At 26.5% G+C, this 18,640-nt stretch overlaps 3 protein-coding genes across 5 annotated transcripts in view; 2 read left to right on the plus strand and 1 right to left on the minus strand.

Moving 5' to 3' along the window:
* The window catches only part of LOC123003931 (glutamine synthetase 2 cytoplasmic-like), a 15,865-nt gene extending 8,094 nt beyond the window's left edge, over positions 1–7,771 (minus strand). The window contains exon 1 of one of the 3 annotated variants that reach the window (XM_044397009.1): positions 7,662–7,771. Coding sequence is in view for 1 of the 3 variants with exons in the window: in XM_044397000.1 (XP_044252935.1) it covers positions 3,658–3,660 (3 nt within the window). In the remaining 2 variants the exon portion in view is untranslated. Of the gene's footprint in view, positions 1–3,340; positions 3,486–3,657; positions 3,682–7,661 lie in introns of those variants that run through there. The other 2 variants (XM_044397000.1, XM_044397017.1) reach the window with 2 other exon arrangements.
* A 5,249-nt stretch (positions 7,772–13,020) lies between these two features.
* On the plus strand, positions 13,021–14,259 carry LOC123006532. Its single transcript, XM_044401080.1, has 6 exons — positions 13,021–13,037; positions 13,094–13,633; positions 13,684–13,783; positions 13,832–13,942; positions 13,996–14,148; positions 14,194–14,259. Exons 1-6 carry the CDS (start codon positions 13,021–13,023, stop codon positions 14,257–14,259), a joined length of 987 nt encoding a protein of 328 aa, XP_044257015.1.
* A 2,440-nt stretch (positions 14,260–16,699) lies between these two features.
* Positions 16,700–18,383, plus strand: LOC123005721. The gene is made up of 4 exons (XM_044399629.1): positions 16,700–16,825; positions 16,873–16,983; positions 18,116–18,268; positions 18,318–18,383. The coding sequence occupies exons 1-4, from the start codon at positions 16,736–16,738 to the stop codon at positions 18,381–18,383; spliced, it is 420 nt and encodes a 139-aa protein (XP_044255564.1). The 5' UTR covers positions 16,700–16,735.
* Positions 18,384–18,640: the final 257 nt, after the last annotated feature.

Below are 18,640 nucleotides of genomic sequence, written 5' to 3' on the forward strand. Positions count from 1 at the left end.
ACTGATATTTAAAAAAATAAAAAAATTTGTAGAACTCAAAAATAAAAACGAAATCGAAAAATTTTTTTCTTGATAGTTTCATATTTTTTATTCACTTGGTATACAATGTGAACTTAAATAAAACAGGTAGCAAATATTTACTACTAAAGCGTTCATAATTGTCAACAGTTTAATTTTTCAAATGATAATTTTTTAAACACAATATTTTTTTAATTCATTTTCTTCTTTTATTTAAATTATGATTTGTATTAATTTGTAAAAAAAACTACGTCCCCAATTAAAAGGTCAAAAACGAACGAATTAAACGAATTAATTAGCATTAAAAGGGTTTATATAAAGCATAACCAACCATTTCCTATTTATACATTTGGCACTTGATACTTCTCATTAAATGAACCTTGTGTTAAGTAATTTTCATGTCGTTCATGTCAACAAAGTAATTACTCAATGTTCACATTTAATAAAATTCCTACTAAAAATGAAATTTTACAAAAGAAATTATTCAAAATCAGTTATTGCGTTACACATTTTTTGTGAATCATAACTTCTAGGTCAACAAATTACTACGACATTATGTAAATTTTTTGTTGCATAAATTACACGTTTTTGTTCAATAACAAAATAATTATACATCATTTGTTGTCATGTTGAGTTTAATTACAACTGAAATAAATTTTACCGGTTACATCACTCAATTAATAAAATAATTCTCTACGTGAGTGTCGAAATTATCACCAAAACTCATAAAACTTTTCCCAAAGTTTGCGATATATCCTCATCACTTATCGACAATAACTTTTAACCTTTCAATGTTATATAATTTTAATTAATTGACGATAAATAGAACCCCCGCGAACAATAACCTGACTGTAAATATTAATACAAACATTCTTGACATCGATCAATTTTTGTGGTTATCCTTGAGGAATTTTTTTTCACTAGCAACTAGAAAAGCTGTTAAATAATGCAAGTAGCCAACTTGTCTCTAACTGTTTGATAAATTTAGTGATAAATACACTTCACGTGTTATTCACGCGAGTTACTAGTGATAACCAAACAATCTCAATTGTGTGAGAATGGAAGAATTCGGGATTTTTATTTTTCACACTGGATTTTTTATGATAAATTTACAACATTTTTATTATCAGAGACAGAACAATGAGTTAAAAGAAAGACTAAAATACGCAAACTCATCATACAGGGTGGTCCAAAAGTCTGGAAACGAGTTTATTCTGGCGAAACTATCAATTTTTTTGGGAAATAAATTTATATGGCTATAAAAATGCTATTAAAAAAATTATTAATTAATTGTTTATACTTACGAGATAAACATAGTAACAATTTTTTTTAATGGAAACCTACTACAATTTTTGCTTGTTACTGTGCAAACATTTTTTTGTAAACCTCACACTTTTTGTTAAAAAATGTTTGACTTACAAGAATTATAGAATTTTTTTGAGTAAACTACCAGTTTTTTTTGTAAATAAATTAATAAATGTTTAAAGGTTGTAAAGGAGCGATGCCAAAATATTTTTTATTTTAATTAATTGTTTAAACTTTTGAGATTACCATACTAATAATTTTTTTCGAAAATAAAAACCGGTTTTTTATTTATTGTTTTACAAAGATATGTTTATGCATTTTTTTAAATGTACAAAAAATTTATTAAAAATGTTACAATTAATGTTAAAAAAATTATAAACTTTATCTGTTAGCAAAACTTTTTGAGACTTAATTTTGCAAATTTAAATCAAATTTTTCAAATTTAGTGATTTTCTTGGTAAAAAACTCTGAACAGATGAAAATTTTGTTATTTTCTGTACTATTTTTGCCAAATGTAAGAACATTTAGGGTGTTCTCTTGGTGAGAAACAGGCGAAAAGGCTCATTTGAAACTTAATTTTGCAAATTTAAATTAATTTTTCAAATTTTATGAGTTTCTTATTACTGAAATTTGTTTTATAAATTTAACACATTTTGGACCCATTTTTGCAATTTTCTGAATTATTTTTGTTGAAAAACAGGCAAAAAACTTATTTGAGACTTGAGTTTGCAAATTTAAATCACAAAAAAATAGGCAAATTAATCCAATTTTAGATCTTATTGCGTAAGTTTCAAGGTTATTTAAGCCAAGTCCTTCGAATTTATAGTCACTCTCTCAATAAAAAACCGTTTTTATTTAAGAAAAAAAAAATAGTATGGTAATCTCAAAAGTTTAACCAATTAATTAAAAATGGAATCGCTCCTTTACAGCCTTTAAACATTTATTAATTTATTTGAAAAAGAAACTGGTAGTTTACTCAAAAAAATTCTTTAAGTAATTCTTGTAAGTCAAATATTTTTTAACAAAAAAGTGAGATTTACAAAAAAAAAATTATAAACTTTATCTGTATGATTCAAGTGGCAGATATAACCAGCTTGCAGCTTGTATATCATATTAATCCTTTGTTTGGATTATGTATATATTGACAAAGTAGCTGAAAAATTTCCTTTTCATGAGGGAAAAATACAAATAAAAAAAAACAAATTTTTACCCACAAAAATGTTGCTGTTCAACAGCTGTTTTAAGTGTAATTAAAAAGTCAAGTGTGGTAATAAGCAATAAAATTTAATCAGTTTTAATCAATCAATGGTATGTTTTCCGTACTAAAAACTGGCAAATTCCACAGCAAGAGATTAAGATATTGTTTCTAATAGTCGGCTATTAAATTTTTTTTTATTACTCTAATGTTTATTTGGAAAAACAATAAAATTAAAATTATGTACTTTACCACTTTTGTTTTATTCTGCAAATATATCTAAATCCAAATTCCATCACCACAGATAAATTGTTTTTCATCGAAACTGCTATTTTTAGTACAAGATAACATTAAACTTGGCAGTAATTCCAGCTTAAGAAAACCAAATATGAATATTTTTAACTAAACTCAAACTTTGAACCATTGAAAATTATAGATTTGTGTCTGCAAAATGCCATCGATAACGATATAGGTCACTCATGGCCAAGGACACTGTTTTTCTAACTTAATTTTATCATAAAACTTCGTCTAGCAGGAAGAGAATTTACGAAAAAATTTGCAAGTCACGTCTGAATTAAGTGAATTTTTAATGTCAAATAGTTTGAAATTTATTTATAATTTGCACCCACATCTGCTTTTGGCAACTTGTAATGGAAATTTTCACAAGAGACCTCGTAAAATTAATAAAATTATCATCGAAACGAACTGCTGTTTTGAATTACTCTGAATTGTTGGTAAAAACAAGGAAAAACACTGACACAAATTCTGTGTTTTAGCGATTGGAAATGACAAATTCTGATTGCTATTTTTACTCACACATACTTTAAAGCTTAAAACTTGGGCAAATTTTCGAATCAAATCAATGAATGTCTTTGTGTTAAAACAAGAGTCAACGCACTACACCACACAACAATAAAAATGTTGCAGCTCCACATGCTGTGTCGAGTTAAATTCGTTTGAAACATGAAATGACCTCGTGTCAGCTGATCCACACGTGGCGGCGTCGGCGGCGTCCTAAGCGTCGAAATTTTCAGGAAAAACCAAATAACATTATTTATGCAAGAAAACAACTGTTTTCAATCAACAACAACGACGAACAATAACAAAGAAAAGCTGACCTAAATGAATTAATTTCTTACCATTTTGCTGTAATGACCAACACTGAATGATAATTTCAGGAGAGACGCCTCTTTTATCACCTTTTTTCAGGGAAATTTACACAACAAACTACTAATTTTTATTATTAGTGAGTGTAAACTCAAGTTTATGTGGAAAATTTTCAGTTAGTGTAAACGATGTGTGTTACATTTATTAATAAATTGTTTGCAAATGACGAATTTTAACTTGCGTATCAATAGGTAATTAGTGAGAAATGTGTTTTCTATTTCAGTGGTGTCGCTTATTTAAAAATGTTTAAAATTGAGAATCACGCACCGGATGCGTGCAATGGTAAAATTTCATTAGTCAAGGTGTGGGATTTGTTTAAATGAATGTTTGCTTCATTTTCTATTTTTGAAACAAAGCACTTAAAAAATGACTGATTTTGTTATAAAATGTAATAAAAAAATTGAATAAGTCAACAAAACTCTCAAAGAAACTGATAAAACTCTCACTATTTATAAAAAAGATAAAAACAAGATTATTTTCTAGCTAAAGAAGAAGAAAGTTTTGACAGCAGATAAAGTTTGTAGTTTTTTTTAAGATAAATTGTAACATTTAAAAAAATGCAAAAAATGTTTGATTACAAGAATTACTTAAAGAATTTTTTTGAGTAAACTACCAGTTCCTTTTGGAAATAAATTAATAAATTGTTAAAAACTGTCAAGGAGCGATGCCAAAATATTTTTTATTTTAGTTAAATGGTTAAATTTTGAGATTACCATAGCAATATTTTTTTTCTTAAATAAAAACGGTTTTTTATTGAGAGAGTGACTATAAATTCGAAGGACTTGGCTTAAATAACCTTGCAACTTACGCAATAAGGTCTGAAATTGGATTAATTTGCCTATTTTTTTTATGATTTATATTTGCAAACTCAAGTCTCAAATAAGTATTTTTGCCTGTTTTTCAACAAAAATAATTCAGAAAATTGCAAAAATGGGTCCAAAATGTGTTAAATTTATAAAACAAATTTCAGTAATAAGAAACTCATAAAATTTGAAAATTTAATTTAAATTTGCAAAATTAAGTTTCAAATGAGCCTTTTCGCCTGTTTTTCACCAAGAGAACACCCTAAATGTAAGAGATTTGGCAAAAATAGTACAGAAAATAACAAAATTTTTATCTGTTCAGAGAGTTTTTTACCAAGAAAATCACTAAATTTGAAAAATTTGATTTAAATTTGCAAAATTAAGTCTCATGAATTTTTTCGCCTGTTTTTCACCAAGAAAAAATTGAGAAATTTTGCAAAAATAATACCGCAAATAGCCAAATTTCTATTTGTTTAGAGTTTTTCACCAAGAAAATCACTAGATTTGAAAAATTTGATTTAAATTTGCAAAATTGAGTCTCAAAGAAGTTTTGACAACAGATAAAGTTTATGATTTTTTTAGCATCAATTGTAACATTTTTAATAAATTTTTTGTACATTTATAAAAAGCATAAACATATCTTTGAAAAACAATAAATAATTTAAGAAAAAAATTATTAATATGGTAATCTCAAAAGTTTAAACAATTAATTAATTTTATTTTTGAATAGAATTTTTATAGCCATTGCAAACCTATAAGTTTTGGACCAGCCTGTATTATAATTGTACTAAGATTTTTTTGAAAATAATTTCGCTGTGATAAATATCACTTTTAGCTAATCCCTGTAAACAATATACGCGATAAATTTTTTTAACTTTTCAATAAATAAATTGTTATGAGATAATTACGCAATAAAAATAACATAAATGTAGAAACATTTTGTTCTTTTTTCATTCAATTTTTGACGTGTTTTGGGGTCAGTACAAAATCACTTGTAAGGTAAAACTACCTGGATCAACAGTAAAAAAATTCCAACTTCTTCATTATCATTCTTGTGTTAATAGTTACATAAGATCTGGAAATTACCAGTAAAATCATTATTAACACAGCTTTGTAATCGTAATGAGTATAGGTAGACAATTTAAATCCCATTTGTTTAACTCCAAAAAAAATATTATGTAATTCGTGAAAATAAGGTATTTATTGATAAGAAAAGATTGAGATTTGATGATTAAAATCTCTACCCGAGTACTAATCAATTATCATTTGATTTGAAAATTACTATTTGTTCCAATCACTTGAACTTGAATAATAACAATTAAAATAATAATTATGTCCTTTGAATTTATTTTTTATTGAAGCAAGACTTATCATGTGATTACTTTATCAGTGATAATTATTGGGTTATCGTCATAAAAACTGGATGCAAATTACACAAAAACCAGAAAAATCAATTTCAACAACATTAAACGATTAAACAGGACCCGAATTGATTACTTCGAAAATAGGCCAAAGAATCTCAACATGAGATAATTAACAAAGAAATCTTATAAACAACAAATCGAGGAAAATTCCCGATTGAATGATAATTATTTGTAACAAAGTCAATTTGTTTTGTAATATCCAAAACACGATTAGAAAAATAAATGTTTAATCTTCGGTGATAGCGTATCTGATACTTGTAGAGACAATGAGATCATTAAACGCTCGTTACCCCCATTTCACACAACAAAACAAACTCGAGCGTAAAATGACCACTTTCAAGAGGCCCAATACAGACCCCATTTACTCCAGCATTTTTTAAAATAAAAAAAAATATCCCATTCAAAAAAATTTTTAAATTAATAATTGCATTTCGCTCCAAGTTCTCACACATGTTCACAAACAATCTTTTTTAAACACATTGTATAATTAATTATTCTTGAATATCAACAACTTCATGTTTTTTTTACAAATTAATTTGATTGACAAGGCCATGTAAGAACAAAATTTAATAATGAGTAAAAAAAACATTTTTTTAAATTGCACCTTAGCTTCTATCTCTGTTAAATTATTTGAAATAAATTGAAAAAAAATGAGGAATAAGTTTAAAACTCTTATGATTACTTATGATTCTGCTTCCGACTCAGAAAACGTTCTAAACTCTTCGAAAAAAGCAAAAATAACACTATTTTTGGTCTAATTCTATAATTTTTTGGTTTGTTTTTAATAAAATTTTGCGACATGTTTACGTTTTTACCTGAAGAACATGGTAAAATACCCAAAACGCAAAAATAATGACTTGGTTTCTTTTTTTTTTTGTTTCTTTTAGCAAAATCTCGCAAAAAAACTAAGACTTCGGTTAAAAAATGTGTTTAGAAAAAGGTAAAATAACGATATTTTCGACCAAATTTAGTGTTTTTAGACTTATTTTTTGTCAAACTTTTACTAAAAAACGCGATAAATCGAATAAAACAAACAAAATAACATCAATTTAGATTTGTTTTTGCAATAACAAAACAAACTCAAGTGTAAAATGACCAGTTTCAAGAGGCCCAATGCGGACCCAATTTACTCCAGCATTTTTTTAAATAAAAATAAAATAAAACATCCCATTCAAAAAATTATTTAAATTAATAATTGCATTTCGCTCACACATGTTCACAAACAATCTTTTTTAAACACATTGTATAATTAATTATTCTTGAATATGAAATTTTCCTTCAAGTCAACAACTTCATGTTTTTTTTTTTGACAAATTAATTTGATTGACAAGGTCAAATAGGAGCAAAATTTAATAGATGAGTAGAAAAGACTTTTTTTTCATTTTACCTCAGCTCCTTTCTCTGTTAAATTATTTGCAATAAATTGAAAAAAATGAGGAATAAGTTTAAAACTCTTTTGATTACACTTTAATTAATGACTGTCATCAGAGTCATCACTTTCTTGAGTTTATTTCTTCCACTTTCACTATCATCTGTGGTCGTGTTGAAAGCGCATTAAACTGCTTCTTTATCAACACAATTTTGACCCAATTTCTGACCAAAAGGTCATTCCACTGTTTTAATTTCTTTCAAGAATCTTTGTAGTAAAAACAGGGACGATCCCTTTCATTGATTGCTTCATTCATGGTAAGAAATCAACGAAAAATCCTTTATTTCGTATTAAAAAAAAAACAAGAAGTGTCGACTCACCTTGTGATCAGCTGTGTTGTTTTGTTTATAAATAAACGTTTAATACACCATGTGAAAGTAGCGGATTTGGAACCACTGTGAATACGCACTTGTCGATGACTGTCTTTATGCACTTGGTTCCCCTCCTTTGCCACACATGCGCAAGGGAGAGATGTTTTATTCATAATGGACATTTAATGTGTTACACAGTCCATATCCTTTATCCTGACGAATTATCCTTCAGCAATTGACTGACCTTCATGAAAAACTGATCAGTTTCGAGCACGCAAACTTATTTTTCTCTTCGTTTTTGAATTATTTTGTTGTTTTTTGAAAACACGCGATACGCCCAACACGTGGAACGGATTGTCAAATATCAGTAAATATTTACGATTCGAATTTCTTGTTATGATTGTCAACAAATACCTGAATTGGAAGTAGTCCTAGAGTGAATTTTTTAACGTAATTGAGGTAATTGGAGAAAAATATACAAAAAAAACCGTATTATTGTTTCAGAAAATTGACGCCAAAAATAAATTTCAACTTTTTTTTTGACATAAATTCAGTGTTACCGTATCTGAGCTCAAAAAGTTGCCAGATTTACTCGTAATTTTACTAGATTACAAACTTAGAATTTAATTTTTTCTAAAACTGTCAAAGATTACGTTTTTAACATAATTCTCTAATTCCACAATTTTTTGGTTTGCTTTTAATGAAATTTTGCGACATGTTTACATACTAAAATACCTAAAACGCAAAAATAATGACTTGGTTGCTTATTTTTTTAGTTTTTCTTGGCAAAATCTCGCAAAAAAACTAAGACTTCTGTTAAAAAATGTGTTTCGAGATTTGAAAAGGGTAAATTAACACTGTTTTTTGACTTATTTTTTACAAAAATACGCGATAAATCGAATAAAACAAACAAATCAATTTAAATTTGTTTTTGCAATTTTTAAGTTTGTTTTGACAAAATCTTACAAATAAAAACTCCCTGGTTTAAAAAAGAAACAAAAATCAATAATACCAATTTTAATATTAAATTTTTACTCAATTTTAGCGAAATTTTTTGAAAAAACTTATTCGAAAATCATACTTGAACATTACAAATTCAAAAATAACACAATTTCGGTAAATTTATTAAAATAGTTCTGCTTCTGAATTAAAAACCGTTCTAAACTCTTCGAAAAAAGCAAAAATAAAACTATACTATTTTTGGTCTAATTCTATAATTTTTTGGTTTGTTTTTAATGAAATTTTGCGACATGTTTTTACCTGAAAAACATGCTAAAATGGCCAAAACGCAAAAATAATGACTTGGTTGCTTATTTTTTTAGTTTCTTTTAGCAAAATCTCGCAAAAACCTAAGACTTTGGTTAAAAAGTGTGTTTAGAGACTTGAAAAGGGTAAAGTAACGCTATTTTCGACCAAATTTTGTGTTTTTTGACTTACTTTTTGTCAAACTTTTACTAAAAAACGCGATAAATCAATTAAAACAAACAGAATAACATCAATTTATATTTGTTTTTGCAATTTTTAGGATTGTTTTTACAAGATCTTGCAAATAAAAAGTCCCTGGTTCAAAAGCAATCTAAAATTAATAATACATACCAATTTTAATCAAATTTATAAGTTTACTCAATTTTAGCGAAATTTTTTGAAAAAAAAAAGTTTTGACCAAAATTTTTCAAAATAGTTCTGCTTCTGACTCAAAAAAAGTTCTAAACTCTTCGAAAAAAGCAAAAATAACATTATTTTTAGTCTAATTCTATAATTTTTTGGTTTGTTTTTAATGAAATTTTGCGACATTGTTTACGTTTTTACCTGAAAAACATGCTAAAATACCTAAAACGCAAAAATAATGACATTGTTTCTTATTTTTTAGTTTGTTTTAGCAAAATCTCGCAAAAAAACTAAGACTTCGGTTAAAAAAAATGTGTTTAGAGACTTGAAAACAGTAAAGTAAGGCTGTTTTCGACCAAATTTTGTGTTTTTTGACTTATTTTTTACTAAAATACGCGATAAATCAAATAAAACAAAGGAAATAACATCAATTTAGATTTGTTTTTGCAATTTTTAGGTTTGTTTTGACAAGATCTTGCAAATAAAAGTTCCTAGTTCAACAACAAACTAAAATTAATAATAGTAATTTATTATATTTTTACTCAATTTGAGCGAATTTTTTTTTGAAAAAAACTTATTCCAAAAACATGCTTCAAAAATAACACAATTTTTGACCGAAATTTGTCAAAATAGTTTTGCTTCTGACTTAAAAAACGTTCTAAACACTTCGAAAAAAGCAAAAATAACAATATTTTTGGTCTAATTCTATAATTTTTTGGTTTGTTTTTAATGAAATTTTGCGACATGTTTACATTTTTACCTGAAAAACATGATAAAATTCCTAAAACGTAATAATAATGACTTGGTTTCTTATTTCTTTTAGTTTCTTTTAGCAAAATCTCGCAAAAAAAACTAAGACTTCTGTTAAAAAATGTGTTTAGAGACTTAAAAAGAGTAAAGTAACGCTGTTTTCGACCAAATTTTATGTTTTCTGACTTATTTTTTGTCAAACTTTTACTAAAAAACGCGATAAGTCGAATAAAACAAACGAAATAACATCAATTTAGATTTGCTTTTGCAATTTTTAAAATCTTGCAAATAAAAAGTCTGTATAGTATGTTTAGATAAAAGCCGAAGGAAGAGAGAATAATTTAAAAGTCATTTTGTTTAATGGCGAGAATTATTTAATGCTAACCACTTCGTCCAATCAAAAGCAATCAAAAATTAAGTACCCCCATTAAATGATCCCTTATGGCGGTATTTTATTGAACTAAAAATACTCCAAGTGCACTCAATTTTGAAAAAATCAAGGAAAACTATTCCACGTAGGAGAATTTTAATTTAGTTTTAAAAAATTTACATATGTACATAATACACGTATCGTTAAATAGTTCAGCAAATAGGCATTTAATTGTCTAAAAAAATCACGTTTAAACAGATTCGTAATTTTTCCACAAATGGAAACGTGGTTATCTAGACGTATAAAATTTTATTAAGCAGAATACAATGAAAAAACCCATTTATTTTTTTAATTATTTTCTCTTTGTTTTTGAATTGATTTTATTTCCTATGGTCTATATTTGAAATAAAATAAATGTTTGGTCAGCTCAAAACAATTATCTGACAAAAAATCTTATTTGCATTACTAAAAAAATCATACATTTTTTTTGTTCTATTTGTTGTTTTGGCTTTCTCACATTTATTTACTACGTTAACCGTTCTTGCGTAAAAAATTGGTTTTACTAAATTGCAGTTATTTTCAACACGCAACTTGTTTATTATATTTTAAATGATTTAACCTTTACTTTTTCAAATTTACTTTAATTTAATTTTTGGGTAATTTAGCCCAATTTTGTATGGCAAAATGTACCAGTATGTACCAATGCGGAATATCAATACCAATTTAAATGAGATAAGTGATTGTTAATGACTGTTGGTATTTGATGGAGATTTTTTGTCCACTTCATACTATGGAAATATTTGCACTTCTCATGTGTCAACCAATTATATCAATTTAGTTATGTTTATTATCCGTCTAGCAACATATGAATATGTAAAAGTGGGTTTTTAATTAACTCCGTTCAAAGGAAAAAAATTCTTTATTATTTACTCAAGACTAAATAAAAGAAATAATTTTGTATGAAAAGTGAGAAAGAGCAATAACAAAATATGTTTAAAACACGTATTTCAACTTTTCTGCAATAATAAGTTCACTTCAAAAAAATAACTAACAATTTTCAGGCTATTTTAGTAATGCTTTTTTAGAATTTATATTTTTTTGGTCTAGATTTCTAGAGTAGATTTTCAGATTTTTACATCCCGGACTTGTCGGTCTTTAAAAAATAAATTTTTTTCCTCAAATCGCAATTTTTCAATTTTTACTTTATAAAATAATATGACAGGTATTAGACTGAGTAACAAAAAAAGATCTTGTTGTTGCAAATGATTAATACGTGTAGAAAAAAACATTGTATTCAACTTTAAAAGAATGTCCATTGAATTACCCATTTCCAGTTTTTAGCTAGCAAAATATGAATAAGTAATGTAATTTTATAACAGTTACCTGTTTTAAAAATTTTACTTACGAATATAATGCTTGCAAATAACAAGAATTTGATATTACGTAGTAATTTTTAATAAGTAGAATTATAAAAAAATACTCGTTTTCAGATAATTGCCGTGTCTCCAATCTCTAGACTCATTTGACAAAAATTTTATAATTTCAAGTCCATTTCGACAAATGTAATTTTTTTTTTAAATAAATAAAATTATATTTGCGTATAAAATGTTACAATTTTTGATGTTTTTGGTCTAGTTCTTAGAAAAAATTACAATCACAAGTAAACATTATACAACCCATAAAACACAAAAGTAAATCTTTGTTCACTACAATTTATCAAGGTTCCAAACCAAAGTGTACACATTCCATTGGAGCGTTCCCCCAAAAGCCATTTTTCTCAATATGAATTATAAAAAAGCATTTAATAATCTAATATAATAATATTATATTTACTGTTAAACTGTAGTTTATTGATAGTGGAAAGTTTTCAACACAATATAATGGCCAAAGCTAAATTCTGAGTAAATAATTAATTACTTGTCCATACTTTAAATATTCCGTAAAATAAAGAAGCGCTTTCAGGGGTCAAAAATTTTGAAAAATAAACAGAGAAAATAAAAAAAAAAAATTATTCTCCATAATCCGATATTTACAATATTTTTTATTTACTTTCTAGAAATAACGAATTTGTTGAACCGAGTGTTGAACTAAATTTTGTAAATCATCAATTAAAATATATACAGAGTGTCAATTTTAAAACTTGCAATTGGCAATATCTCTAGAACTAAGAAAGTTATTCAGAATCACTCATATTAACGATCATTTGTTTTTAATTTTGTATAAAAAAGTAACTATTGTTGTTTTTAAATACAACAATCAACAAGAATAACTAGCAATTTTTGTTTCTAGGTAATCGTATTTACAAATTGTAACTGTAATTTTCTGTAGTTAGATAATAATGATTTAATGAGTTTTGCTAAATATTTTATTTTTACGTTATTTAATGAATTTCCAATATTTGGAATTACAGTACAGCAAAGGGTTTTGAATACACAACATGGGGCCAAAATTCAATGGTAATAACTGGAGATAAATCACAAGTTAATTTGTTAAATTTCAGATCCTTTCATCATGTTGAGAAAGATATTTTTAAATAATTACATTAATTACAAAGTAACAAAAGTTTGTAATGTTTTGCTTATTATAATTTATTCACTGGTTCACTCTATACAAATATACTACATGTACAAAAATTTTAGCATGAATCTGTTAGTTAGGTATAGTCCAACAACACTATTTGTCCTATTTGTAAGTAAAAAAAGTGTTGTTTTAGTGTAATAACTGTCTTTTTTGAGGCTATTGTCACAGTAGTTTTTTCTGTGGTTTTCGAAAAGAAAATTTTTGAAATTTTAACATTTTTTGACCAAATTTGTTGGCCTCTTGGTATGATACGGAAGAAGGCTCAAAGAAAGTTCGAGAGAAAATGCCAGATCATAAATATCTATACATCAGTTGTTATGCTAATTTTTTTAAGTTCTACAATTGTCAACTATCCCTGTTTTGGAAGTCAGAGAGACTTTTTTATTTGTTTTATAGTTTTTGAGGAATATTTTGGTGAATGGTCGTTTATTCTCAACTCTTGTTATTTCATAGGAATTACATTTTTATGTTATCATTTCTTAAAAATATGCTTTTTTTTTGTTTATGGCATTTTAGAAGTACAGTTACAATTTTCTATAATTGAAGAATATTTGTTACAAATATATGAGATTGAACATCAAAAAAGTTGGAAATATTTACAAGACATTCGATATCAAGAAGGAATTAGGAAATCGTTGCGGCTTTGTATTAAGCACCACAATGATTTAAAAAAGTTGTAAACTCTGCATTTTAATACAATGTGTTTAAATATATTTTTTGTAGGTTGGTGAAAATGATTGTGAATATTACATTAATAGGTTTGCCGTTGTTTGTGCTACTTGGGATACTTCTTCTTATTAGTAGTATGGCGTTCATCATAAATGTTTGTTTTTTACAAATATTTCAAAAATTGGTAAAAAAATTGTTGCAGTTTGCGGACACAATGACCAATATTACAAAAATACGAATTTACTCGTATATTGCAAGTAATTTATGCATCAGTATTTTGTTGTGTTGGATTGGTCAACAACTGATAAATGTGGTTTGTAAAAAGATTAACTTTTTTGGGTACAAATTATTTTTCAATTATTTCAGACGAGTAATATTTTTTTTACTTTGGCTGAAGCTCCTTGGTACTTTTGGAATCGTGACAATCGTATAATTTTTTTGATTTTTATGACGAATTGTATCAAAAATGAAAGTATTGTTTTGGCTGGGATTTGTGTAGATTACCAACTTATTGTTTCGGTGTGTGCATTTAGACTTGTTTTTTGACTTAAATTTTTATTCCAGGTGTTGCGAATCTCCGCCTCTTATGTTTTAGTTTTCTATAATCTTCGCAAAAATGGTCTTGTTTAAAGCAATTAAACTTTTTACCATATTAAAAATAAAGCACCTACAATTTTTTTTGCAAATTGCAACCACATTTAAAAAAAACTGAAGAGCTTATGCGTCATTTTGTATACATATACTAAAAAATAAATAATATATTGTTCTTAAGTGGAGTTTTACTTAATTTGTTGAAACTATTTTTATACTTTGAAACGGATTTTTTATGTTTTCAATCAATATCTTCCTAATAAGAATGATTAAAAAGCATGTTTAAATGTAGACCCTAATGGATTCAAAAATAATGTTATATTTATTATTAAACTGTAATTTATTGATTGTCATTGGATAAGCAATTTCGAATATGACATAAAAAGTCACATAAATAATTTTTGAGACTTTGGAAGTTATTTCTAGAGGCGTCTTCGACACTCCCGCAATTCATTTTTACGTAGGGCAAAGAAGGAATTTTCTTTTTATGTTCATTATTAAACTGTAGTTTATGAATTGTTTGAATTTGTGGAAAAGGAAATTATGTCACAGTAAATAATTCTACACGACTTTTTTAAATATTAAATATAACAGAAATGAGAAACAATCAGTGTTTCGTTTTTGGTTGTTTCAAACGAGACTGCTTTTGAAAACAACTAATTAAAAGAAAAACTCTCAAAAGTAGAAAAAACGGCATGACTGTTAATAATATTTATTACCAATTTCACCAACTTATAAATAAATATTTAAAAAATACTGGTTTTATAAAAATGAAAAATTAAAACTTTTTTAAAGCATTGTGGTGAGTAATACAAACAATTTCCAACGTAAACTGAAATCATGATAAAAGAATCTAAAAATTAATGAATTAATTTTACATTCATTGCCATTAAATTTGGCCATAATGCGTTGTTGAAAACTTTTTACTGATCTGAAATCCTACGCACAAATATCAAAATGTTATTAAAGATCGTTTTTTGAATAAAATATTTGAGATTAAGCAACATTCATTAATTAATTACATTTATCGTAATTGAAATTGCTGTAATTCTGGTTGGCTAGTTTAAGAAAAAAAAGAAAAAAAGAGAGAAAGCAAATGTTATTATTTTGTAATTATGAGCATTAAAAAAATTAGTTATAATTTATTAGCAACGGTTACTATCTTTAAATTCGGCCATCGAAAACTCTTAATTGCACTGTTCTGAAAAATTGATCAAATAAAATAAATAATTAAATAAATAACTATTATTTACTTCCTAGGAATAAATAATTTGGTAATTTTTTTGTGGGCGTACATGGAAAAACAATTAAGTCCAATTTTTGACAAATAAATTAAGACAAAATTTGTGTGTTCTGTGACTAAGTCTGAAACTGCGCATAATAGAATAAAATACGTTTTTCCATTAATGGATTTTCCGTGAATATGTAGAAAAAAAAGGAAAAATATAACCATCCATTATTGTTTGTTATTCCTGGTTAATCAAACACCGTACCATTGCAATTAAGTCAGAGATTAATGATAATGTGATTGTGAATATTTTAATTTAAGATGATCTTTAATGACTTTTTCGATATTTGTGCGAGTAGAACAATTTTGATTACAGTACAGTGAAGAGTTTTTAACACAATGGCCGAATTTAAAGGTAGTAAAGGTTGCTAATAAATTATAACTAAATCATTAATCCATTAATTTCAGATCCTTTCATAATTCTGAGAACGTTTGTTTTTTTTACCGCCCATAATTACAAAATAATAACATTTTGTACTCTTTTGCTTATTACACTTTCCTCACTAATTCACGGTTTATTAATATACTACATGATCAAAAATTGTGATATAAACCTTTTGATTAGATATAGTCCAGCAATAATACTTTACTTACTTGTAAGTGAAATTTGAAACTGAAATTTTATTGTGATGATTTGTTTGTTTTAAGGCGATTGTCGCTGCAGCTCTTTCTGTCTTTTTGGGAAATGATATTCTAGAAGTAGTAAAATATTATTATAAAATTCGTTGGTCAATTAGTATGATAAGGGAGAAAGCTCAATTGAAGCTCCAGAAAAAATGTCGGATTATAAATATCTGCATAGGATGTCTTGTACTTTTAATTGCAAGTGCAATAACTATCAACGCTCCATATTTTGGAGATCAGAGAGAAGTTTTTATTTCTTATGGAATTTTTGAGGAATATTTCGGGGAATGGTCGTTTATTCCTCATTATTTTTATTTTTTCAGTTTTCCATTTTTATATTATCATTTGTTGAGAGTTTTTTTAATGTTTGTTTGGGCAATTTTACATGCACAATTGCAGTACTTTCTCCTTGAAGAATATTTGTTTGAAACATTCCAAAGTGATAATTTGAAACGGTGGAAATCCTTAGAAGACACTCACTATCAACGCAAAATAGGAGAATCGTTAGGTACTTGTATTAGACAACATGTCGCTTTAAAAAAGTAAAATGCTGAGCTTCATTGAATTAATTTATTTAAATAAATTATTTGTAGATTAGTGAAAATGTGTGTAAATCTTACAGTGACAGGAATGCCGTTTTTTTTACTACTTGGACTTCTTCTTTTCATTAGCTGTTTCGCGTTCATCATAAATGTAAGTTTATGAAAAATTTTTCAAAAATTGGTAAAAATATGTTGTAGTTTGTGGACACCATGACCAATATTTTAAAAATAAGAATCTTTATGATTGCTGTAAGTTCTGTGTGCAGCGCTATACTGTTTTGTTGGAATGGTCAACAACTGATTAATGTGGTTTGTAATCAAATATTTTAATTACTTTTTCCTACGACCATTTACGAAACTAGATCATAATGCACAATTACATACCAAGTGAATAAAAAGTATGGAAGCAAGCGTTTTTTCGTAAACTAAGCACTTTACGAAAAAAATAATTAGTTTAGCGTAAAGTCCAATTAAAATGTGACCATTTATCAAGAATAACATTTTTCGAAATTTCTTTTAGTTTTCGAGTTTTGGAAAAAAAATTTTTTTTTAAATGGCAACCCACCATGGTAATTTTTTTAATTAAAGATTATGATCTAAAAATGACCTCTAATTAAACAGAATTGTTTTTTAGTCAGTACTTTTTTTAATAAATTGTTAAAGTTGGTTCAAAAAATGTAATAACAAATCATTTTCTTCTATTTTTAGTCCATTCGTAACCACTCCAAAGCACCTGCATAGAAATCAGCGCTCTCCCATGATGAAAAGCATGAAACAACCACTTCGGTTAAGCTCGGAAAATCTTCGTGATGAGCTCGGAACGCAACTTTAACAATTAATTTAAAAAAAAGTATTGGCTAAAAAACAATTTTATTTAATTAGAGGTCATTTTTAGATCATAATCTTTAATTAAGAAAATTGCCATGGTGGGTTTAAAAAAAAATTTTTTTTCAGAACTTGAAAACTAAAAGAAATTTCGAAAAATGTTATTTTTGATAAATGGTCACATTTTAATTGTACTTTACGCTACACTAATTATTTTTTTCGTAAAGTGCTTAGTTTACGAAAAAAACGCTTGCTTCCATACTTTTTATTCACCTGGTATGCTCGAAAATTGGCAATATCGTACGAGGTCGAAAACCTGTGCGATTTGTTTTCGCACTGTGTGTTAGAAATCTAACGCACAATTCACACTCGAATGTTTTGTATGTAATGTAATGTTTTGTAAATAAATCGTTATTCAACGTATTTTTGTATCCATTATAAAAAATAAATCGTTATGAAAAAAAAATATGTTTGTAAGAAAAAAATTATTTATGGTCGTAGGAAAAATAGTGTACAAAACTTGCAGGAAAGTGTCTAACGCACAAGCGGGAAAGTTGCGTTATTTATCACTTTCCGTGCTCGTTATGTAATATACTATTTCTTGATTTTATTTTAGACAGGCAATATTTTTTATACTTTGTCCGGGTCTCCTTGGTACTACTGGAATCTTAAAAACATTAAAACTTTTTTGATATTTATGACGAATTTTACTAAGAATGAGAGTATCATTTGTACTGGGATTTGTTTAAATTACAATTTGTTTGTTTCGGTGCGTATATCTAGACTCTTGTAATTTTTTTCTTTAATTTTTATTTCAGTTGGTACGAATTTCAGTCTCATATGCTCTAGTTTTGTACAATCTTGGCAAAAGTAGTCTCGTTTAATTGATTTTTTATTGATTGTTTCTCACTCGTCACTGTTATACAGGGTGATTCACGAGGAATAATGAGCCTGACCATTTACTTTCAATTGAGAAAAAAAACAAATTATTTTAAAAAATTCACAAATTTATAAAATTAAAAAATAATAATGAATGCTTAATTAGTTATTTATTTACTAAGATAACAAGTAAATGCCGTTTTAAATGGCATAATTAAATAAACAAAATTATTATTAGTAATATCTAATAAAAACTATTTAT

Source organism: Tribolium madens, unplaced genomic scaffold, assembly GCF_015345945.1.
Source record: "Tribolium madens isolate multiple individuals breed KSU strain unplaced genomic scaffold, Tmad_KSU_1.1 Scaffold_11;HRSCAF=98;Tcas5.2_LG3b, whole genome shotgun sequence".
NCBI classification, from domain to species: domain Eukaryota; kingdom Metazoa; phylum Arthropoda; class Insecta; order Coleoptera; family Tenebrionidae; genus Tribolium; species Tribolium madens.

What these genes read in the sequence shown, in the direction of transcription:
- LOC123006532 (XM_044401080.1), top strand. An exon ending in GTCAACAACTGATAAATGTG is followed by an intron (nt 13,943 to 13,995) that starts GTTTGTAAAAAG and finishes CAATTATTTCAG; the next exon opens with ACGAGTAATATTTTTTTTAC. An exon ending in ATTACCAACTTATTGTTTCG is followed by an intron (nt 14,149 to 14,193) that starts GTGTGTGCATTT and finishes TTTTTATTCCAG; the next exon opens with GTGTTGCGAATCTCCGCCTC.
- LOC123005721 (XM_044399629.1), top strand. Translation starts at nt 16,736, where the DNA reads ATGTGTGTAAATCTTACAGTGACAGGAATGCCGTTTTTTTTACTACTT. An exon ending in GTCAACAACTGATTAATGTG is followed by an intron (nt 16,984 to 18,115) that starts GTTTGTAATCAA and finishes ATTTTATTTTAG; the next exon opens with ACAGGCAATATTTTTTATAC. An exon ending in ATTACAATTTGTTTGTTTCG is followed by an intron (nt 18,269 to 18,317) that starts GTGCGTATATCT and finishes TTTTTATTTCAG; the next exon opens with TTGGTACGAATTTCAGTCTC.